General features: G+C 39.8%; 1 protein-coding gene across 11 annotated transcripts in view; it reads left to right on the top strand.

Moving 5' to 3' along the window:
- Positions 1-24,741, top strand: part of ERICH2 (glutamate rich 2) — a 46,112-nt gene that overhangs the window by 17,440 nt on the left and 3,931 nt on the right. For 6 of the 11 annotated variants that reach the window (XM_073305796.1, XM_073305799.1, XM_073305802.1 and 3 more), the window contains 5 exons: positions 2,888-2,973; positions 4,049-4,156; positions 11,893-12,080; positions 14,989-15,046; positions 22,090-22,161. In XM_073305796.1, coding sequence (XP_073161897.1) covers positions 2,888-2,973; positions 4,049-4,156; positions 11,893-12,080; positions 14,989-15,046; positions 22,090-22,161 — 512 coding nt within the window. Of the gene's footprint in view, positions 1-2,883; positions 2,978-4,048; positions 4,157-11,892; positions 12,081-14,988; positions 15,047-22,089; positions 22,162-24,741 lie in introns of all 11 variants that reach the window. The other 5 variants (XM_073305804.1, XM_073305794.1, XM_073305795.1 and 2 more) reach the window with 4 other exon arrangements.

Consider the following 24,741-nt stretch of genomic DNA (forward strand, 5'->3'; position numbering starts at 1 on the left):
TCTGGTAGGTAGTAGGTAGCTGGACTTTTGACCTCTCAGTTTTCACACAAATATAATTTACCTGGAAATTGTAAAATAATGGAAATACCCATGCAAAATGTACTGGTTTGTGGAAAAGCTTGTAGATGCAATTTTTTTAAAGCCACTTTTTAATACTTGGTCTTAAAATTCTTGCCAAGTGGACTGTTCTTGATGTTATGATACTTCTCTTACCATATGACTCTATAAAATTGCTTTAGTTACTAGGTTTTTTTTCATCGCTGGAATTGGAATAAATTCCATTTGTGACTCTTCCTCTCCCCACCCCCGAACAATCATTATGTAAAATATAACTGCAATTCATTAAAATGTGTATATTAAATATATCACTAAATCAATATTTAAAAAATGGAATATTAATCTCTAGTAAAAGAGTAATTAGGTTGTAAGAATGGGTATTGTCTTTTTTTCTTGCACTGAGCTTTATTACAGGCAAGTAATTGAATGGAGGTATTTATTTTATACGAATATGTAACCCCTAGTTTGTATAATTATGTTGAGACTGTCTCCATATTTTTACTGAAGTTTGAAAACTCTTATTCAGTTAAGGGTCCTCTGTAGCACTTAACACAGTTGGAAGAGTTACCTGTACATTTTCAAAACCCAGTTCACGGATGCTTGTTTCCTGTGTTAGAAAATGTGTATAAAAGATATGAGAACATCTTCCCTGCCATCTGGATATGATCTATTTATTTCTTCTCATTCAGTTCTATGTAGACTTTATCTGGTGAATCTTCTAAAAAGTTATTTTGAAAAGTAATCTTAAATTTATAGAAATACTACATTATAATGGTCTTGGACAATTCAGTGTAAACTGGTTAGTACCTGTAGTAATGATCACAGGCATAGAATTTATTTTAATATTTAATTAAAAGGAGAAAATAGGAGTTAAATGCTATATTGCATTTGATTCATTCCCACTCATGAGAAAGGCCTATTCCTGATCAGTTATGTATAGGCCTTCTTACGTTTTGTATGGTATGAATTTCAAATGTGATTTTTGGATGCCCACTTTAAGACACTTTAAAGGAGTCTGATTTTTCAGAAAGTATTAAACACCTGCCCTTTGAATATCAGACCCCTTTTAAAGAGGCTCAAGTTGGGCACTCAAAATCACTTTTGGAAATTTGGTCTAGATTCTTAAGGAAAAGCATTAGTTAAAGACAACTTCAGGCTAATGATCCAAGGTATATAGGAGATATATCATATACAAAATACGCCAATATGTACTTTGTACAGACAACATATATGTTGCATTTTCTCCATTTGCATGCATTTATTCTAATTTTCTCAAAACTAAGTAATACTTTATTATTTAAATCCAAGAGTATCTTATTCAGTTTAATTCTTGTTTTTAGCTGAATACTGTCTATATCAATATTGTTGAGGAATAGATATTAAACTCCATCTGTCCACGGATTTTTTTGTTGTATTCCATGTCTGAGTAGCTTTATCACCTATGTGAGCTAATGTAATTGGATTTTAAAAGTGTCTGGGATTTTGAAAGGTAATAGGAGCCAAACAAACATTGCCTCAGATTTTGTAACTGGAGAAAATATCTTTTTCCAGTGAACGATCTGTCGTTATTTGTGAAATGGTGTCTACTGGAGTTTCTATTTTCTGAAATAAAAATGAAGATAAATAATTAACTTAGCACCCAGTTAGCTGGCAGCTTCATATATTCACTGACTTGATCATTTTGATGATGATTTGGTTATTTGTGGAGATTATTGATGTTATTGATCTACTTTCAAGACTTCAAATGACATGTTTTGGGGATTTGAAGCTTCAAGATGCAAAAATCAATGTTGAAAATTAATTTCTCTGTGATCTCAACTTTATATTTTTGTGCTTTAGTGTAGAAAGCTACATATGCTCTTTTTGGGAAGCATATTCAGTTCCATAAATCAGTTGTCATTGTCATTCTGAGAGAGTTATTAAAAAGGCATAGTGAATGTTTGTGAGCTGTAAACTAGGGATGTAAATACCGTTTAAAAAGTAAACCGTTTAAATGATGTAAAAATATTTCGTTTAAATAGTAAACCAGCTGGGGCTGCTCTGGCCAGGTGGTGCAGCTGGAGCCACTGGCCTAGGGGTTAACAGTTAAGGCAGGTTAACATTTTACACCCCTACTGTAAACACACAGGGAAGCTGATGATATAGCCAAGAACTGATAATCAATAAATGTGATTTCCACTACTGATTCATTTAATCAGCACATGCCATTAAATAAAATATTCTTTTCATTAACTGCAACATTTAGTATGTGTAGAAGAACAGGGGAATGTTCTCAACATGATGGGGCACTAATCAGGTAAAATTTGTCTTCTGTGGCTTAGGCTAATTGCTAAAGACTGGTCCTTGCGGAGACTGATATGCTGTGGGATGGTAGTCTTGTACCACAAAGATGTGATGATAAAATAATTTACATTTTTAACCATTTTATTGACTGTCAAAGTTTGAAACAGCTGCATCCTGTTCAGCATTTCTTGTACATAAACAGAAATACAGTTATCTCTGTTGTACATAATCTATATAAAGAAAGACATAAATATTCAGGTTAATGATTTGCCTCCAATGGGGGCTAAATTCAGCACTGGGTTTTTATATCACAATATACATTTAAATGAAAGGGAAAAAATAGAAACATGTATTGAAGCCATTGTACAGATCACAGCCTTTTTGTTTGCTTTGGATTTTTGATGGGACAAAGGGCAGATGGGATTAATCTTGGGTAGCCACAAGCTTACAAGTATCAATGGAATGAACATAATTATATTTCAGTTAATGGCAATATTTTATTTGTGTTTCATTATGTGAAAAACCATTTTAATTTAAACCAAGGCAGCATGGATGTGGACCAGAATCTACAAACAGAGTTTATACGCCAACAAAACAAATCTCATTATGTGCAGCTAAATCAACTTTTGAAAAGTAAGTCTTATATCTTTGTAGCTCGTTAGGTGCATTTAAGAAAAATGGGCTATTAAAATATTAACTTTGTGCTTGTTAAATAAATAATTTTAACCCTTTGGATTAATGCTTCAGGCATTGGCCAGTCAGGAGCACTCTGACAGAGGAGGATGGATTTATGGTCACTGGGAGGAAATGCTGGGCTGGAAATCTTGCTAAAATGAGTATCAAATGGCCCTGTGTCTCCCATCACAAGTTAATGACCACTTCCTTGGGCTGGGAACTAACAAGGGGACGTACATCAGAAAAGGGGATGTACATCAGGGCCAGGATGGAAAATTCTAATATGAAGCCTAGGTTGGTTTTGTGTATAGGCAAGACAAAAGCATGCTGGTAGCATGAGCATTGGTTAGGCAGCTCAGATGACTGCAGCCAGCATGGATTGCCAGTGCCTAGCAGGAGCAAGAGCGGGCTGAGCAAATAGTATCCTGAGCTGCCAGAGAATAATCAGAAAACATTAAACAGTGCAGTGCAGTGTAAACACTAAGCAATGTAAAAACATAGCACTGGAAAAGCTACTGACATGGCTACCAAAAAGCCCTGCTATACCAAACCTGAATCAACCTTAATTTTTTTGTTGTAGAACCAAACTGAGCTCCAGGTTGTCCTTGGATTAATTATCTTGAAACAAAATGGCTATAAATTCCCAGGAATCTAAGGCAGTGGAAGGAGACTTCTTGGGATGAGAGATGGAGCTCCTGCTGCTGTGGGGAACCCATGGCAGGAGAGAAATAGTAACTAAATTTACTTTGCTCCCTTTTGTTAATTTATAATTTTGATTAGGAGAATTCTTAATCTCACCATCAATTAAGGAATAAATCTTATGTCTAGAAATATCCATCATGATCTTCAAAAAATGCACAGTCATCCAGCAGGCAAATCACTTTTCCATAAGAAGCAGTTATTAATTATGACAGGATTATCATATCTGGCTTATTATTTTGGTGCTGCTGCTGTACATCTCTGTAAAAATTGGCCTAACCTGGAGATGTTATTTTTAGTCTTTATGATGCTTATTTTTTTTTCTGGAAATCATATCCAACATGTAGATGGGATTCTTCTGCAAAAAGTACAAAAAATAAAAATTCATCTAGGATTCAAGAGACTAATTTAAGATCACCCCACTACATACAAGAAACTACAGGTAAGATTTGCACTTTCTTCACTGAGTTACAGATAGTCTCTTATTCAGCCAGCCACATCCCCAAAAAAATGAGTCTAACAATGGGTAAGGAGTAGACATTATAAAGTGATATTAGTTTCTGTGCTGCATGATTGTGGAAAGAATAGGATTCTTGTAAGGCCTGAATGTGATATCTTAGGCCTTGTTGTGTATCTGGTTTGATGGAGACATTGCCGTGGTTTTGATCAGAGGTTAACTGTCTGACGTGTTTGCCTATAGCTTATACATCTCACTATGGAAACCATCTTTTTTAGTTCTGATATCTCCTGAATTTAGGAGTGGTGGAAGATAATACATTGTAAAATTGCAAAAAGAAAATTTTAGTTTTATCTAAGAAGACTCTAGGGAATATCTACAATGTTCATGGAAGACACTATTCTCAGTTCGGTTGAAAAGGGGCTATAATTTCATGGCTTTGACACAACAGAACAGCTCATGCCATCATAAAGCATGTACAGTATATTATCCGACTTTGTCAGTTCTGAACTTCTAGAATTCTGTTTGCTTCAGTAATATTATATTGCATACAAGAAGATCTGGCCACATGTAAAGTGGTTCTACAAAGGAAACTCCACATTAGGCTGTGCAGATTTTTCTTTTGTTTAATAAATGTCTTCATAGAATATTATATATTATCCTTTCCCTTTTGGAATTAACATTAATTGCACAATAACAGACTGCATTTTTTTATCCCTTGTTTGTTTTAATTTTATAGAATTTTATATGGGTGAGCGATTAAAAATTGATTTACACAAACTACATCATGAAACAAGGATCAGTGAAGCTAGGAGAGATAGCATCAAATCAGAAGTCATTGGTTGTTTGGTTGAAGTGAAATGTCTCTCTGAATCCCTGACAATTCTCCATGCAAATATTTTCTATTCAAAGTTGCCTTTTATTATTTAAAAAAATGTTTTTTGCTTCAGAGATTGGTTTGGGGAAAGTGTAGTAGTCTGAAGCTTAATTTGTAGGTTTTAGACACAGCCCACAATAAGGGTGAATCTCAATCACACTACCCAGAAAGGAGCACTGGTGGCCTTCTGTCTTTGGGAAATGCAGAGGCTGCACCTCTTGCTATTGCTCTTCTTCTTTGGGTGCATCTGTCTTTTCCTCCTGCAGCCAGCTACTCTGTGTTTTTGGGTCAGAGCTCTGAGGAAAGGGACTGATTTCTACTTTGCCTTTAGCCCTCGTCTACACTACAAATTTATGTTGGTATAATTATATCACTCAGGGGTGCAGATTTTACCGACCTAACGCCCACTGTAGATAGTATGTCAACAGGAGGGCTTCTCACATCAGCATAGCAACCGCCTCTTCGGGAGGTGAAGTACCTGTGCCGATGGAAGAAGGTCTCCCGTTGGCGTAGGCAGCATGTTCACAAAGCGCTACAGCTGCGCAGCTGCACCTGCTGCTGCCGCACTGTAACTGTAGACAAGTCTTGATTTAGGGTGGGCAGGGAGGTTATGCGTGTGCGCAATTGCGTATGTATGCATATGCTGTGCACTTGTATCAGGGCCAGGCACAATTTGGCCCAAGGTTTATAAAAAACCAAAATAAACTAATCAAAATCATTAATAAAATACCATATAATGTTAAAGTAATGTTAAGGTTGCATAGTTAGAAATACAAGAAGTCAAGATATGCAAAAGTTAAGATTCCAGCAATGTCACTGTATTAATATTGCTGTTGGGACCCATAACTTTTTCTGGGTTTTTTTTTTGTTTTGTTTTTTTTAAATAAAGGAAAATAATATGGGAAATATTTAAGGTCAATAGGGAATATAAAATACTGTTTCTCCGCATAGTACAGATCTACTCTAGCTCCACTCTAGCAGTAAAAAAGTGTTATAACACAGATACCACTAATTGTGGCATAGAACTATGTGCCAGCGCTATCCTTGTAGGGTATATGGGCCATTAAAAATAGATCCGTCGTCCTGTTCACTAAATGCTAAGGTAGCAATTCAGGTTTTCAGTATAATCCAGAATCAACCAAGAAAATAATACTTAGTGTAATTTTAAGTCTATTTTAAAAAATCTGAAGTAAACCTTACAAAATAGCAACATTCTTTTAATGATTCTTTCAGTGGAGTTAACATCCTGTTCGCATTGTCCTCTGTAAATTACAAGCTGTTTCACTTTCTGCTCAGGTTCTGCATGCCTCATTTTTTGACTGCACATAGCGGACAGTAAGCAGGCTTTTTATTGTGTGGTTACACAGAATGGGAACATAGGATGCAAAAAAATAGATTTAAAAAACTTCATTTCTAATCTCTATTTCTAATGAAATACTGTCTGCTCAGATGTATGCAGTTAGTTCAAAGAGACCTATAAAAGATGTTTTTGTAGAAAGTTACAAGGCACTAAAGTAGCCTGAAATAAACTTTGTAAAGGAGTAAAATTAGAAATCAAGAGTAGAAATCTCTAGTTTATAATGGGAACTGTTTTATAATATTAACTATAGCTGTTGCTACCAGTGCAACTGATGTAATATAAAAACTAAACAAAGTGAAATCAGTTACTAGTAATTGTAACCTATTCCTGCCATTCTTGTCATCAGCCAACCAGTCATTGGGTGGTACTTTGTCAGAATGTTGCCTTCCTTTCAAAGCCATATTGTACACATAACTCAGTTGGTCTGATCAAAAATAAAATATATTAAGGAGAGAGAGAAAATCCAGTTTAACTCCAAAGAAACAGCCTGCATAACATACTTATTCTTAATTTCTAAATAACATAGGTAGGTACAATTAAGGACATTACATTTTATGCACAACATATCCTCTCTGGTGATCTTGTCTCTTTCTCCTCTGCTGCTTTTGCTGAGCAGCTTGGCAATGAAACTGTCTTTCCGCTCCAGGTAACTGTCATCCATTCTTCCTTCCTCCTCAGGTATCTCCAATCCCCCAAGTTTTAGTCAGTGATGCTTTTGATGTTCAAAGGTGTTAGCCTGTTCATCAATCCCAGACATGCAAACAAAGATGTTTACAGACATCCCTTTTGAGGGCAAATGACACATTCTTATAGGATGTCCTATATATTTTAAAGACATTCACTATTATAATAGTTGCCCTTGTGTAAACAAGTTTGGGTTTCTGTTTATGCTACTGTTACACTTATTTTTCCAAATGTTCCTTTGAAAGTATAGCCGCACAGCACATGACTCTTAGCCTACATATGCATCCTCATCAGCTCTCACGTGATTGTTGTTGGAAGAAGTCATTTTGGTATGATAATTTGACTTCTTTCAAATGTGTCTGACAGAAAGTGTTAACCTTGAAAACTGCTCACTGTTTACCTGTTAGAGTTCTTAGTCTTAAAGTTCCTTTTTACCAGCATTTCAATTCCATAATATTAATAATTGACATAGTATTTAGCACAGTTTTACTGCCCTTTAAGGGAATCTTGGTGATTAATATACAATTGCTCTGCCAGCACTTACACTCCATTTTATGAGCTAGCATATGATGTCATAGTTAAGTCAAGGCTAGTTAATAAAGAACTGAGTTGATGCAAACCTGAAACTCTTTAAAATCTGGCAAGAAGACTACTGATAGATTCTATGGAGCTGCAGTCAGCAATAGAAACTGGGATAGTTGGTGAGCTAACCCCAGGATAAAGTCTAAGAGATCTTGTTCTGTCTTGGGGCCTGAGCCAAAGTCCTCTGACGTCAACAGATTCCTATTAACTTCAATAGGCTTTGGATCAGACCCTAAAAGCATTCCCAGACAAGCTAGTTCTGCCCTTCAGTGGCTCTATGCAACAACTATATGAATGTTATTGAGGCATTTTAATGTCTGTGATCTTAGATTATATTAAACTGACTTTTAAAGACATTCTAGATTCCCCCCCTCCCCAACCCACCCCCTCGTGGTTTCACTACAGGGCAGAATTGAGGCATTTCCATAACTTAACATGTTTGGCTTTCTTTTAAATTTAACTTTTAACCCTGAATTTCCTGGATTTACAACAATTGGGTTGGGAATAATTACAACATCCTTTAGTGTATTTTACCCTAAATTACTGATATATACTCTCCTCATCTACTTAATATAATTTTTTAGGAATGTCTGTTTTTGTTTTTTAAATTCCATACATTAACTCCAACCAAGAAACTCAAAGATAATGCTATGTGATACTTCATATCTTCAAATCATTAGACTTACCAGCTTTAAATATTTTTTTTAACAATTTTAACTTTTTATAGCCAGATGCACTAGTATGTCCTGATTGTGTTACTCTAGTCTGCAGTCGTATGATACAGTCAGAGCATCCTGGTCAGTCAAACTGCCTACAGCTGCTTTGTTTCACCAGAATAGCTCAAAGCAAGTGGGGAATTACATCCCAGTTTCCCTCTTCTTCCTATCCTCCAAATTCTCCCTCCTCCTCTACTTCCCTAGGTTCCCCTGCACATGTGTGCACACCCCATTTCTCCCTCTCTCCCTTCTATACCCCTGCTTACATGTGTGCCTGCTTGCACACAGACATGGTTCCCTTTTCACTCCTGCCCTCTTGCTGGGTAGATCTTGAAAAGGCATCAGCAGATCTCCCAAGCCTTGTACCCAGAACTGTGCCATCTAGCCCTGGTCAGAAGCCTGACTAGTGTGTAAGTTCATTACCCAGTCCACCCCTCCCTCGATGTGGAGAGGACACACACTAGCTTTTGTAAACTGAGCTGAGATTTCCCAAGCACTTCTACCAAAACACACTTTTAGATAAAATATAAAACAGATTTGTGAACTACAGAAAGATAGATAGATTTTAAGTGAGTATAAGTGGTAGGCATGAAAGGTACCAAAGACAATAAAAGGTAAGCATGCAGTCTAAATTTTGAATCTTATTAGACTGAGCAGTATTTGAATCAAGCAGTTTTTCTTACGCCACTGGATGTTGCAGGTTGGTTTACAGTACTTAATACAAAGCTTTGTATGAAATATCACAACAATATATGAATGATGAATATGGGGATTACAGGGTGCTATTTTGAGGTACAGTGTATCACAGGGGGAAATGACCATTAATACTAAAATAAAACATTTTTTCAAATGTAGCCTACACACAGTAAAGATTTCAGTAAATAAACCACAGGGAAATTTTGAAAAAGTGCATTATTCTCTTCATAAGATCATTTGGGACAAAAAGTCTAGCAGCAGGTGCTGAATTTCTTATCTTTAAATTTAATTTAAATTTAAATTTTAAATTTAATTTAATCAAAGGAATGTAAATTAATTCTATAATCAAAGAGTAAGTGCTGGTAATTTTGGTTAGGATACACAATTTTGTATATACGTAAGCAGTTGAATTTCTGATTTAAGTGCAAAACAGCTCAGCCTTAATAATGGAGCTGCAACTGGCACCTCCATAACAGAGTATTGGTATTCATTAACTTTATGAATTCCATGGTTTTTTTCCAATTAGAAGTTGTCTTTTCTTCAACTTTCATTTTTCTTCCTTATTACTTTGTTCAGTGACACCTGCTGTTAGCTAGATTGCTCTATAGGAGAACCTCTTAAGGATAAAATTGGTACAATTGATATCCCTCTAAGACTGTCTTTCTGTAAAACAAAAATATACTGCATTTTTGGCTTCCAGCAGATCGAACATTGTTATAGGCACCATCAGTACAATGACTCTTCTTTCAGAATATTTAGCTGAAAGAATGGTGTTACAGCTGAGGTAAAATTTTCTTACCAGAACCCATACTGCTTTTATGATCCTGATTCAGAGCCCACTGAAGTCAGAGTCTTTGCATTGATTTCAACAGGCCGTGTGTTTGTATATGTTTCTGCACTTTGTTAATTTGAAATCTCAGAAAACTTTATCAGACCTTCTTACCACAATTTCATAGAACTTCTCAAACACATTAGCTTGTAGTTCGTGTATTTAAGAGGAGAGATTTGGCTGAAGAAGGGCATATACTGCAAGCTGGCACAATCCAAGCTTTGCCACCTAGTTCTGCCAGTAGCTCATGTCTGCTTATTTCAATCTTGGGACTTTGCAGGAAAGGCTATCAGCTGGACTCCATCAGGTCGTGGTTCAATGATGTGAACAAAAACCCACTAGGACTGAGCCGAGACCAGCAACCTTTATTGACCTCTCACTGATTTTCAACTCAAGATTAGGCACTAATCTGTGTGTTCATTTCAACATATAGTCCTATATATGAGACCTGAGAAATAAATTCCCTCGTTAGTGAATAAGTCCTTCTATAATAATTTCATTCACATTGCACATGCATATAGATGTACTTATTTGAATGTGCATTCAATCACAATTCTTATTTTCTTTTCATTCTAAAGCACCTATGTGTTCAGCCAGTAGATCATTTGATTAACTGGATATTCTAATACCTCTTGGGAAAAAGAGATATCATCTCATGCATTTAAGCCTCTGTGGACTGTTGCATTGTATTTGTGCTGGAAGAGAGCTTTTATCTTTAATAATAATAATAATTAATAATAAAAACACCCTACACACCATGGCGTTTCAGACCAAGACAGCAGCTTCTTCAAAATTGCCAGCCAGGCTGTATACTCCTCTTCACTTCTTCACTAGAGGAATGGCATTGTAAATTTACTAATGCTTTATAATACTTAAAAGTGACAGAGCAGGTTTCTTCTTGGTTGGGTTTTGTTAGGCAAGTCCAAGAAATGCTAGTCTGCAGTTTGAGGTATTAGGTATTACTCATATATGACATGGCAGCAATTTTAAATACTCAAAATGTACTCATGGGAAAACCTTTACAAATATAATGAAGAAGAAATTAAATGAAATAATAAATACTTAATGTACTGTTATGATTGAGAATATAAGTGCAACAAAAGTTAGGAAGGTGAGAGTTATGGTTCCCAAAGCAACTATTACTTTCTCAAATTTTGCATTCTTTTTCAGGTAAAGTAGTTATTCTTTAGTGCTTTCAAAGACCTGTAAGACACTCATTCTGTAAAACAAAAATATACTGCCTTTTGGCTCCAAGCAGATCAAACGTTGTTATAAGTACCATCAGTACAATTACTCTTCTTTCAGAATATTTAGCTGAAAGAATGGTATTACAGCTGAGTTTCTGTAATATAACAAGTTTTAAAATGGAGTTCCAGTCATGACATGTTACATTCAGCAGGCCTAATCCTTCCCTGAGGGATGTACCATACAATTCTTATTTTCTTCAGTGGTAATTTTCCTAGTGTATATGAGGGCACAGTTGAGCTCAGTAATGTAAGCATGAATTTGTGTGGGGGGGTGGAGGGTGAGAAAACCTGGATTTGTGCTGGAAATGGCCCAACCTGATGATCACTTTAGATAAGCTATTACCAGCAGGACAGTGGGGCGGGAGGAGGTATTGTTTCATATTCTCTGTGTATATATAAAGTCTGCTGCAGTTTCCACGGTATGCATCCGATGAAGTGAGCTGTAGCTCACGAAAGCTCATGCTCAAATAAATTGGTTAGTCTCTAAGGTGCCACAAGTACTCCTTTTCTTTTTGCGAATACAGACTAACACGGCTGTTACTCTGAAACCTGTCATTAACTTTTCTGTTTATCTTCTTACATCAAAAATATTTTTCAACTGTATGCAAAAGCACCTTGTCAGTGAATCTCATTAACTAATTAATGCTGATGAATTGAACACATAAAATGCTCTGTAAGTGCTAAGTATTATTTATTTTTATTGTTGATATAATATTCATTTTGAATTTAGACAATAAAGAGAAAAATTCCAGAAATGTAGAAAAGCCAGCAAATAATGAACTCAGCACTGAATTTCAGACAAATAGTATTGATGACCATAATATTGATGAGCAGCTGTCAGAAACGACAGATGACGACGAAAGCAGCAGTGAAAATGAAGATAGAAAAAGAAATGCACCAATAGAGTTGCTGGGAGAGGTAAATTTCACTCCCTGCCCCTGCCTCTCCGAACAGTGTGAACATAGACTGAGGGACCCATGTACTCTGCAGCACAGTGGGACTCAATTCTGTAGCAAACACTCCATAATTCTGCCAAATTCTGCATCAGTGTTGATTTATTGTATCTGTCATGTGCAAACATGCTTGCGACCATGTTTCAAAATTGAAAATACTCATTGATGCACAATTCATCAGTGATTATTTTCAGCAATGACTATTTTTTAATCTTTTGTTTTGTCCTTCAGATGACCCAGCTCTGTGGGCTTTAGTGGTTACAATGTTGTCTGGGTGTCTCAGCTCCGAATCTCTTTTCCCTTCATCATGCATGCCATCAAAAGTGGGGAGCTTATTGTGAGATTCAGTGGTTCATCTGAGTTCAACAGGCCTCTATTCTTTAGGCAGTCTAGCTGCCCAGCCTGAATTTATGGTTTTCTCCCTGCTCCCTGGCCACAAACTGGTCTCTAGCCCTTGCTCCCTGAACCTGTCTTGTCTTTTCTGTAGAATAGTGATACACTATAATCAATTAATTCCCCCTTGTGGATAAAGATGCAGAGTAAGAGGCAGCTTTGGGCAAGTCCCAGCAGGACAAGATGACAAAAGAACACAAGATGCTAGGCATCTGGCTACAGCAAAATAGTAAACTCTGAACAAAAATACTGAATTCTGTGGTATCTTGGAAAGATGCCAAAGCCCACAGCTGCACAATCAGAGTCCCTGGAGCCCTGAGTGAAATGACTGGGGCCATTCACATCTCTCAGAATTATTGTTTTCATGCTTGTAGACTCAGATGGCCACCATTCACACTTGGCTTACATTTTTTAGGTTTGCATACCCATAAGGGCTAGAAACTTAATTTTTTAATAGAATCCTAAACCACACTTGTGCAGCAAGGGGTGAATTCTATGGCAAGTTCTGCAGTTGTGGAATACTTGGGGCTCTGCGACTGGCACTGTAATGCTAAATACTCTGTTGAAAACTAGTATTTTTATGCATGTACTATGCAAACAAAATCTTTGCTGACACTCAAAAACAACTTTTCAAAAAATATTCCTGTGTGAAAGATGTTTGCTTGTATTTAGTTGTTTGAAGAGGGAAAACAGTTCAGTCAGCTTTGTATGATGGCTTCTCTTCTAAGCACTGCAAGAGATCCTGAGTGCCCACTGTGTGTTTAATATTCAGTTGGAGTACGCAGGGTATATGGAAAAGAGTTTTTTTTTCCTTCCTGTTACCTAGACTTGAATATCAAAATGTTTGTGAAATGGTAAATGGTATTATTTTTTTTCAGCTAATTGGTTGTGTTTGCTCAACATCCAGTGCTTCCTTTTATTTTTTTTAAAACGAAGCATGAGATGTGTAGTGTTGCTGTCAAATGCCCCAATGGAGCAAAGTACTTAAGCATATGCTTATATCCCATTGATTTCATTAAGAGTTAAGTATGTGTTTTAAAGTTAAGACTCTGCTGTCATTGTGATACTAATACGCTTACAGGTAAAATGACAGTGCAGTAAGAAACGCTCTGGAATAAGATTTTTGCATGGCAAGCTGAAGAAAACCTTACTCAGCTCCTCTTTTGCGGGACTGACTATCTTTGCAGTCGCCGACAAAGCTTTATTAGTTGCTATTGAGTGTACAAAAGGTGGGAAGGGTCAGAGACTTAAATCTAGATCGTATGTTGTAGGAGAGACATGAGCAAAGCTCAAAGTAGTGTAGGTCTAGGCTCTGCCTATTATGAACATAGCTCCAAGAATTTAAAGAGAACTGTTGACTTTAACAACTCCCAAACTGTCTACTTGACTTCAAATGAAAGAATAGTGATAATATTCATTATTAAAACAACAGCCAGCAGTTACCACACAGTGCTGTCTGAGATACTCTATTGTCTAAGGAGAGAAAATGATGATACCTCAGATAACTTTTAGCCAATGTTGATTTTGGGGGGGGGGATTTTTTGGATTTTTTTAGTGGTGACCATTGTATTTATCATATTTGCTTATGTGATAATTAGTTTTTAACATCCTGTCATTAATTATATAAGTAGATTCCTATACTGCTTTTAACCATTGTCTCACTATTCCAATAATGCCACCTCAAACATCAGTTAAATGGGTCTGTTGTGGATTTCCATTTGTTAGTTTAGTATTACTGCTTTTAGGTCATTGAGATCTTTATGGATCTATGTTTGAGTTTGGGGTTTTTCCCCCTCCTACTTGATAGCAATGAATGATAGCATGTTTGAGATCCAAGACTGTTCCATCTGATGCCAAAAGTAAACTGTGGACCCAACAGGTGTTGTCAGGGCTTGATTCAAGACCTTTGTCCACACTGTGCCATACTGACAGTGAAGCCTTGTGTTATTTACTCTTGTCAAATACATATCTCAGTGCTATTAATTTTTACCTTATGTGAGCACAGGTGTTACTTAGGATACCTGTTGTAAAAAAATAATCAGTTCTCACATCAAACTTAGGCCACAATCCTGAAGACACTTAAGAGTGTGCATGACTTTACTCATGTGAGTAGTTCCACTGGAGTCAATTGGATTACTCATTTGTAAAGCAACACATGTACCAAGTTGTTTCCAGAGTAACTTGGCTGTGTGCTTAGGGTAACACAATTACACAGAAATATAGTCCTCAATTCTAAGATGTAGTAGCTGTGATGGAGTTTGTACAAGTCGTGGTGGGACTAGCAGTTGTTCACTGTCCCCTGGTGGATCTACTTAGAACAATAGAAAAATTCTGCACTTTATAGCTGTTGGAAAATTGATCAAAGTTCTCACTAAAGTATTTTTATATAAAAACTGACCAAACTTGGAACTAATTCTCAAAGCGTGCACATCAACAGTTTTCTATATTAACTTTCATACTAAACCATATTGTTCTTTTAGTTCCTGAAAGCAATTATGGATCAAGACTACAGTCTCTCAAAGAAACTTTGTCAGATGAGTAAGTATATATATATAAAACTTCTTTACATTTCACCTGTTTCATTTTATTATTTCTCCTCATGTCTATTTCTTAATTGCTGATAAATCCTTAGTCACCTTGAACGATTGGTCCATCAGCCCTAAAAGAGAGAGAGCCAATCACAACATGTCATTCATGTTGTTCTAGCCATTCCTTCGGCCACCCGCTGGCTAGGCTTTCAGTGGCACCAGACACCTGATTAGCATAGCACACTACAGCCTGGAACCCCTGAGCCCAAGCAATCCACCAGCCTCAGCCTCCGCAGTAGCTGGGATTACAGGCATGCACCACTGTGCCTGCTGCTGATAAATAAATTTCTTAGTTGTTCAGGTGGCTTTCATTTTGGATTTGGCTTACATAAAATTTCTCTGTTTTCAGTAAGATGTGCCAGCTTCCTACATAAAAAATAATTCTTCTCCAGGCAGGAGAGAATTCTGATGAAACTTCAAAGCATCCCTACTCTGCTACATTCTCTCTCTATCCACGAAACTGTAACCTTGTGGAATTCCCAGAGACAGATTTCCACATAGTTGGAATGAAGGAAGGAACGTGCTACGAAGCTAGCGCTCTCCCTTCCACCTGGATCTGTAGCTGCAGGCTTATGAAAGGTGTCTGAAGCATAGAGACCATAATACCGTATGGAAGCATAGTAGCAATAAGTAATTATGAGCATTGCAAAGATTTTTTTCTAAGTATTAATTAATTCTGCCACATAGCATCCCTATGTAGTAGACAGGTAGTGTAGTTCTAGAGAGGAGTAAACTGATGCATAGAGAGATTAAATGACTCGCTTGAGGACACAGTGAGTCAGTGTCAGAACCATTTATAGAACCTAGGAATCTTGACTTCCAGTTCCCTATTTTATCTTCTAGCCAGACTATACACTTCTCCAGCCAAAATGGGGAAGGTAGTATTGCAAGTTACTGCAGACCAAATGGGGTGAAATTTTAGGAAACTAAGTCTAGCAAAGACAAGACCAGTAATAAATTAACAAATAGTGAAATTATGACACCACAGTTGACAGTTGCTTAATAGTCAAGTAATTGAGGGAGGGGTTGGATTAACACCCATTTAACTTCAATAGCTAATGGACATTTTGGAGAAAGGATGTCTTTGTTAAAGAGTCAGGCCTTGTCTACACTACAGAGTTTTGTAGACGCAAGTTATGCTGACAGAAACTGGTATAATTACATCACTTGTGCATGTTCACACAACTCTCCTTCTATTGACGGAGCAAAAAAGGGGAAGAAGGAGGATCCTGGGAACTACAGGCCAGTCAGCCTCACCTCAGTCCCCGGAAAAATCATGGAGCAGGTCCTCAAAGAATCAATCCTGAAGCACTTACATGAGAGGAAAGTGATCAGGAACAGTCAGCATGGACTCACCAAGGGAAGGTCATGCCTGACTAATCTAATCGCCTTCTATGATGAGATTACTGGTTCTGTGGATGAAGGGAAAGCAGTGGATGTATTGTTTCTTGACTTTAGCAAAGCTTTTGACACGGTCTCCCACAGTATTCTTGTCAGCAAATTAAAGAAGTACGGGCTGGATGAATGCACTATAAGGTGGGTAGAAAGTTGGCTAGATTGTCGGGCTCAACAGGTAGTGATCAATGGCTCCATGTCTAGTTGGCAGCCGGTGTCAAGTGGAGTGCCCCAAGGGTCGGTCCTGGGGCCGGTTTTGTTCAATATCTTCATAAATGATCTGGAGGATGGTGTGGATTGCACTCTCAGCAAATTTGCGGATGATACTAAACTGGGAGGAGTGGTTGATATGCTGGAGGGCAGGGATAGGATACAGAGGGACCTAGACAAATTGGAGGATTGGGCCAAAAGAAATCTGATGAGGTTCAATAAGGATAAGTGCGGTGTCCTGCACTTAGGACGGAAGAACCCAATGCACAGCTACAGACTAGGGACCGAATGGCTAGGCAGCAGTTCTGCGGAAAAGGACCTAGGGGTGACAGTGGATGAGAAGCTGGATATGAGTCAGCAGTGTGCCCTTGTTGCCAAGAAGGCCAATGGCATTTTGGGATGTATAAGTAGGGGCATAGCGAGCAGATCGAGGGACGTGATCGTCCCCCTCTATTCGACATTGGTGAGGCCTCATCTGGAGTACTGTGTCCAGTTTTGGGCCCCACACTACAAGAAGGATGTGGATAAATTGGAGAGAATCCAGCGAAGGGCAACAAAAATGATTAGGGGTCTGGAACACATGACTTATGAGGAGAGGCTGAGGGAACTGGGATTGTTTAGTCTGCAGAAGAGAAGAATGAGGGGGGATTTGATAGCTGCTTTCAACTACCTGAGAGGTGGTTCCAGAGAGGATGGTTCTAGACTATCCTCAGTGGTAGAAGAGGACAGGACAAGGAGTAATGGTCTCAAGTTGCAGTGGGGGAGGTTTAGGTTGGATATTAGGAAAAACTTTTTCACTAGGAGGGTGGTGAAACACTGGAATGCGTTACCTAGGGAGGTGGTAAAATCTCCTTCCTTAGAAGTTTTTAAGGTCAGGCTTGACAAAGCCCTGGCTGGGATGATTTAACTGGGAATTGGTCCTGCTTTGAGCAGGGGGTTGGACTAGATGACCTCCTGAGGTCCCTTCCAACCCTGATATTCTATGATTCTATGTCCACACTTGGTGGTCTAGCATCGACAGTGAGAGCAGTGCACTATGGGTAGCTACCCTACTGTGCTACTCGCCACCTTCTGCAGCTAGAAGTTGTGGGAAGGCAGATTGGATCGCAGTGCATCATGCGTGTGGGCTCAATATCCCATGATGCAATTCTTTCCATCCCAGCATTCCATGGGCTTCCGACTGCATTTCGCAGCATTTTTCAACAGCCCGTTTACTGTGTGCCCGCCATCTTTGGTTGAAAGCATGTATCCCACACTGCTCTTTACTGTTGTAGTCACTGTTATGAACACCTCGGAATGATCATGCAGTATATCATAAGCTCCCAATTTGAACAGGAATCGGAGTTGCCTGATCTGTGTGCGCCCTGGAAAAAAAACAACACAAGATTACTGTGGACATTCACGGAGCAGCTAAACACATTGAACTGTCACTTTTGGGCTCGGGAAACCAGCATTGACTGATGGGATCGCATACTTATGCAGGTTTGGGATGACGAGCAATGGCTGCCAACTTTTATATGCGGAAAGCCACCTTCCTAGAACTGTGTGCAGAGCTTGCCCCAGCACACCAAAATGAGAGCTGTCCTCTCAGTAGAGAAGCGAGTGGCAATCGCTGTGTGGAAGCTGGTGACTCTGGACTGCTACCAATTGGTCGCAAATCAGTTTGGAGTGGGGAAGTCCATCGTTGGGGCAGCGTTAATGCAAGTATGCAGGGTCATTAATTGCATCCTCCTATGAAGGACTGACACTCTTGGAAATGTGCATGAAATATTGGATGGCTTTGCGGCAATGGGATTCCCTAACTGCGGAGGGGTGATAGATAGCATGCATATTCCAATTTTGACCTGGACCAACTTGCAGTGGAGTACATCAGTAGAAAGGGGTACTTCTCTATGGTACTGCAGGCGCTTGTGGATCACCCTAAGCACAGTGAGTTTCACTGACATCAACACGGGGTGGTCCAGGAAGATGCATAATGCAGACATCTTCAGGAACACTGGCCTATACAGAAAGCTGCAAGCAGGGACTTTCTTTCCCGACCAGAAGATTCAAGTGGGGGATGTTGAAATGCCCATAGTGATCCTGGGAGACCCAATGTACTCCTTACTCCTGTAGCTCATAAATTCTTACACGGGGCATCTGGACAGCAACAAGGAGCCCTTCAACAATAGGCTGAGCAGGTGCAGAGTGACCATAGAATGTGCCTTTGGCAGATTAAAAGCGCACTGGCACTGCCTTTATGGCAGATTAGACCTAAATGAGGAAAATATTCTCATGGTCATAGCAACCTGCTGCGCACTCCATAATATATGTGAGTCTAAGGGTGAAAAGATTCCCCCAAGCGTGGAGCACAGAGGCGGATCAGCTGGCTGCAGAATTTGAGCAGCCAGATACGAGGGCTATTAGAGGGGCACAACAGGGGGCTATTCGAATCAGGGACACTTCAAGGCAACATTTTGACAATGAGCATCAGTAATGTCTTTGTATACAGTGGTCATGCTGTATTATCTTGCCTCCTTGCATTAAAGTTGTGATGATTCCTGACCAGGATTTGTAGTCAGCAAATGATCAAATTGCCGCTATGTATTTCTATCAGCCGCAACCACTATGTGCGGGACAGTTTGCTTTTATTAAATAACAATTAACACACACAAAAGGATTGCTGGGAAGGGAGATAAGAGTGCAGGGCAGTATATGCTTTCCTAGCTGTGTGTAACTCCAGCTATCATTTTGGAAGCTGTCTGAAGGGGTGGAGTGAATGAGGTACTGAGACATTCTGAGAAGTTGTAAGGACTGTGTGGAAGGAGTTTGGGGGGTCATGGAAAGCAGTTCTGTATTGGCTATGGGTGGGGAGGGCAAGCATGCATCTGTTCTGCCTGGAGCGTGATTAGGGACATCAACATCTCTGTTTGCTCCTCCTTCAATTTTGTCATCTGCTCCTGGCCCTTTACAATTTGTTTCTTGCTCTCCTTTCTGTGCTGCCTTTCTATTTTAAATTTTTCCTTCAGGGTCTCTCTCCACTCCCCTCTTTTTTGACCTCTGAAGATTGAAGCACCTCCTGTAACATGTCCTCCTTGATGCACTGTAGTCACTTCATTTTCCGGCAGATGTGCTCTGCCAGTGTGTAGGGGGTTGCCTTGAAGGCCACATCTGCAGAAGTACAAGAAACAATACACAGAAGCATGATTGTTAGTTCATGCACAACATTGAATCATTATAGTAAAATATACCTCTTTTCACATATGAATCACTTTCTCACTGTCCCTTGGCAAGCACACATCTCGGGAAACACCCTAAACATGGTGAGTTTGGTCCAGGGAGGGAGGGTGGTTCTGGATGTTGAAGATGGGGCAAAGGGTCTAGGTTTTTTTAAGGGAATAAGTGCGGAAGAGTATTGCAAATTCTGCCCCAGTTTTCCACAAGCGGAGATCACTGAAGCCAATCTCTCACTCCTGAGGGTATGCAAGGGTGCATCTCCTGCATGCTTGCAGGTTCAGACCCGGTCCCTAAGCTGCTCATCCATGTGCTGCTTTGGTCCCTGCTCAAGGAATTGCCGATTGGTGCATGAAAGTTTCCTACAATGTGGGAAGGAACAAAGCAGCTCTGCCAAGGAACTTTCAGCAGAGGTTTGCCAAGTACCTCCAGGAAAGTTTCCTAGAGTTCTTGCAGGAGGATTCTCATGAAATCTCGGTGTGCATTAACACACTGTTTCGCTGCACTACTTAGCTGCACAAGATAATGTGGAGCACATGCAAACACAGCTAGTCTTGTAGATTTCTATCCCTTCACCCACTTTTAGAATATTCAGAGCAAAGGACAGCTCTACCTCATATAACCGAGCAGCATTAACTCAAAAAGATCACTTACTAAGACTATCCTCTACTGCATCATGTGCGCCAGAGACTGGCTGCCAGGACTGCTAGACCCCTCAGGAGTGGAAAATAGGTCCTGACTCACTGTGCCACTGGACAACCCTGGCGTGTGCTCCACGTCGTCCTCCATCTTGACCTCCTCATCCATAACTTTGTCCACGGGGTCGAGTCCCCTGTCCACTGCCTCCAGCCCCACTGAAGTATCCACAGGGCTGTTGGCAGTGGAGGTGGTGTCATTGCCGAGAATGGCATCCATTTCCTTATAGAAGCAGCAGGACTGCGGCGCAGCACCGGAGTGATGATTTGCCTCTCTTGCCTTCTGGTACACCTACCTCATCTCCTTTATCTTCGCTCGGCAATGCTGCATGTCCTGTTGTAGCACTTCTCCAACAAGCCACAAAAAGTCTGTCCATAGGTATCGAAGTTCCTGTGGCTGGAGTGGAGCTTGGACTGCACAACCTCTTCTCCTCACACTGCCAGAAAATACAACAGCTCAGGTGTGGTCCAAGCAGGAGAGTGTTTGCTGTGTAGCGCCGCCATGGTCAGCTGTATACGCTGAGCAAACAGGAAGTGGAATTTCAAACATTCCTGGGCCTATGGGGTGGATGCCTGTGTATCTAGGTGCAAGGGAGTGGAGTTTGAACTGCTGACCAGAGCTGTCAGGATGGGCATTGTGGGATACCTCATGGAGGCCAATTGGAGTGACATAACCAACTGCGGTGTCTTCACTGACGCTTTGTCGATATAACTTTGCCCCAAAAAGCTCTCTCTCATCAAGGTGGTTTTATTTGGTGGCAAAGCAAGGGAGTTTTGTCAGCAGAAGGAGCATTCCAGTGTGCACACTTCCACTGTTTTGTCTACAAAAGGCAGCTTAATAATAATTTTGTGTGTTTACCTATTCATTTTTAAATGTGAATGAATTTAGTTCCCAGAAAAGTAAGGGACTAATAGTACTGATATGTGATATGAATGTGATATAGTGTGGCAAAGTGCTGTTTTAACAGGGATCAGTGAATAAATGTTTCCTGTAGGTTTCCATACAGTAACTGTGTATTTGTGGTTCCAGATTAGATTTCACTAATTTTTCAATAGATTAGGTTTTATAAATATTTTTTCCCTTGTGGCATCACTACAGGGCTCAGTAAAGGCATCCAAACAATATTAACTCAGCATCTTCATTCCTGAACATGTTTGGGTTTATTTTATGTTTAACTTTATATCTGAATTTCTTGGGTTTGTTATGCCTATTTCTTGTATCATTAATACATTTTTGTAAGTTACATATTTACTGATATGTACTCTCAAAGTTAACTCCATCTTAATATAGTATTTCATGAGGAAATATAAATACAAATAACTGAGACATCATTGTTTGCATTTTAAGTCTCTGAAATCAAAATTATGCCACTATCTGACAGCATACACTTTAACAATATGCCTTGAAACTGTTCAGCAGTCTGTCAGTTGCTATTGTCACCATACAGAATTATTAACGTATCCTGTTGTCAAATTTCAGTTCTAATATATGAACCAGAAAATACTGAGGCCAAGCAGTTTCTTCCACTTCTTGAAGAAAAGTTGCTGATAGGTAAGTTTGAGAACAGTAACTAGGTGTTGGAGAAGCGTTCATGCTTTTCACAAGTAAACAATATTTGGGACTGCTGTAACTGCATGGACCCTATTTTATTTTTAAAAACTATAGGGTGAGAAATATTTTTATCACTTTTGTGTTTAATGTGTCTTAAGTGTAATATATTAGGCCAGTGGTTCTCAAACAGGGGTCTGGGGCCCCCTGTGGGGGGGTGCAAGCAGACTTCAGGGGGTCCACCAAGCATGGCTGGTGTTAGACTCAATAGGGCCAAGGGCAGAAAGCTGACGCCCTTCATGGGGCTGAAACCTGGGGCCCCAAGTCCCACCATCCAGGGCTGAAGCCAAAGCCTAAGCAGTGGAGTGCCTAAGCAACTTAGCTTTGTGGGTCCCCCTGTGACATGGGGCCCTGAAAGGGCTGGCTCCAGGCACCAGCTTTCCAAGCAGGTGCTTGGGGCAGCATTTAGAACGGGGCGGCAGTCCGTGTCCCGTGGCAGCAGTTCGTCGGCAGCTCCACTGCTGTTGCGGTGGCGGCAATTCGGCGGCAACTGCTTGGGGCTGCAAAATTGGTAGAGCCGCCCCTGGGCAATTGCTCTGCTTACTACCCACTAACGTGTGCCCTGGCTTTTACATGCAGAAAAAATGTGTGCCAGTTGTTGTGGCACAGGTGGGCTGTGGAGTTTTTATAGCATGTTGGGAGGGCCCCTCAGAAGGAAAAAGGTTGAGAACCCCTGCATTAGGCTATAAAATCACATTAAGCAACCATTTCCTAACTGTCAATGTTCAATTTCAAGCACTAATACTGTCTTTCAGTATATTAGGATATCCTTACTGTAGACATTTGAGTTGACTTAAACAGAGAGTCATGTCTGGGAATCACATTTGCTCAGAAAATGCATACTAGACTGAAAAATGGTAATCCCCTTGTACAAAATCCTTTGCAGAGGCATAGGAGAATACAGAAGAACTTGGAGGAAAGGAGTTGCATAGATGGCTTTAACCTGTCATCGTCCTACCCCAGTGCTAGTTCAGCTGTGCCAGCCCCCCAACATTAGTTTGAGTGGCCTGAAGGCAACTCTAACTCAGACCAGATGCTAGTGCTCCCCAGGGGCTAATACAACAGCCTAAGACTGGGGTGTCCTTTAAAACCCAGATGACCTCAAGCTGTTGTTGTGACATACTGTACCCCATATCCCACATATTCACCACTGTTATATGATTGTGTTATGTTTTGTACAAAGTATGCCTTATGAGGTATCATTTGAAAAGTCTTGATTTGGTGAACCTCATTATCCTGTTGAAATGTAAGTGTCATCAATGTATATGAAATGATGACATTTTGCTATATGTTTGTTCCTGAAACATGGTGAGTCTGGGAAACTCAGAGAGGACAAAGAAACGGAAAACTGAGGCCTTATGTGCCAATCTTCACATAGACAAAAGGTGCAAGCAAAAATGTGCAATTCATAATGAAGGATGATCAGCCGCTTATGTACACCATGAGTGCTGCCTAACCCCATGACACAGCATGGATTTTCCAGTATCTGGAGAAAAGTATAAATCAGGGACAGTGATGTCACCACTGGGCCTGCCTCTTACCCCCATCGCTATACAAGGAAAACTAAGAGATCTCCATTGAAACTTTGGAAGGTGTTCCAGTTAGTATGCACTGCTGTTAAGTTTTGGATGAGAGAAATCATCTTGATTTTAGAATTATTAGCCTGGTAAATTTAGAATTTAGATTGTGGTTTTGCTATTTCCTTTTGCAACCAATTCTAATTTTCTGTGCCAATTCCACTTAATCACTTAAAATCTATCTTTGTCTAGTTAATAAACTTATTTTGATGTTTAATCTAAACCAGTGAATTTGTCTAAAGTGCTTGGGGGATCTGCTCAGATTACAGAGGCTGGGACATGTCCACTACCTTTTGAACGAGCGGCAAACTTTGATCAAGAAGGTCTTGAGCAGTGTAAGATGCACATTTCTGGGGTGCCAGGCTGGGGGAATTTGCTTATATCTCCCTATATACAGTTCATGAATGGCTTGTGAGAGCCTTCATGCAACTTAGCAGGGTGCTCCTCTGCATGCTGATGGCTGAGTGAACAGAGCCTGGATGCGTTTGCTGTTCACTAGTATAGCAGTGTAGAAGATAGCCTAGAGGAGGCAGGAGAGTTAAGGGGGTATAGGGTTTCCACTGTCTGGATTGCACCTCGGGGCATGTCACAGTTGTATTAGCCCCTTGGGACCAATGGCATCTGGTGTGAGTTACAGTTGCCATCAGGCCACTCAAACTAATATTAGCAAGCTGGCAGAAACACTCTTTTTGCCTGCTATAACTGCTGTGTGGGCTGCAGGGAAGGAGAGTGGCATAGGAGTTGCTATACTGTCTCTGCTCCTCTCAGGATCCCCCTACATTGGAGTGATCCTGTTATGGTCAGCTACACCAGTTTTAGCTACTTTGTGCCAATATTATAGAATCATAGGACTGGAAGAGACCTTGAGAGGTCATCTAGTCCAGTCCCCTGCACACATGGCAGGCCTAAGTATTATCTAGACCATTCCTGACAGGTGTTTGTCTAA

This window comes from Lepidochelys kempii, chromosome 11 (genome assembly GCF_965140265.1).
Source record: "Lepidochelys kempii isolate rLepKem1 chromosome 11, rLepKem1.hap2, whole genome shotgun sequence".
NCBI lineage: Eukaryota > Metazoa > Chordata > Testudines > Cheloniidae > Lepidochelys > Lepidochelys kempii.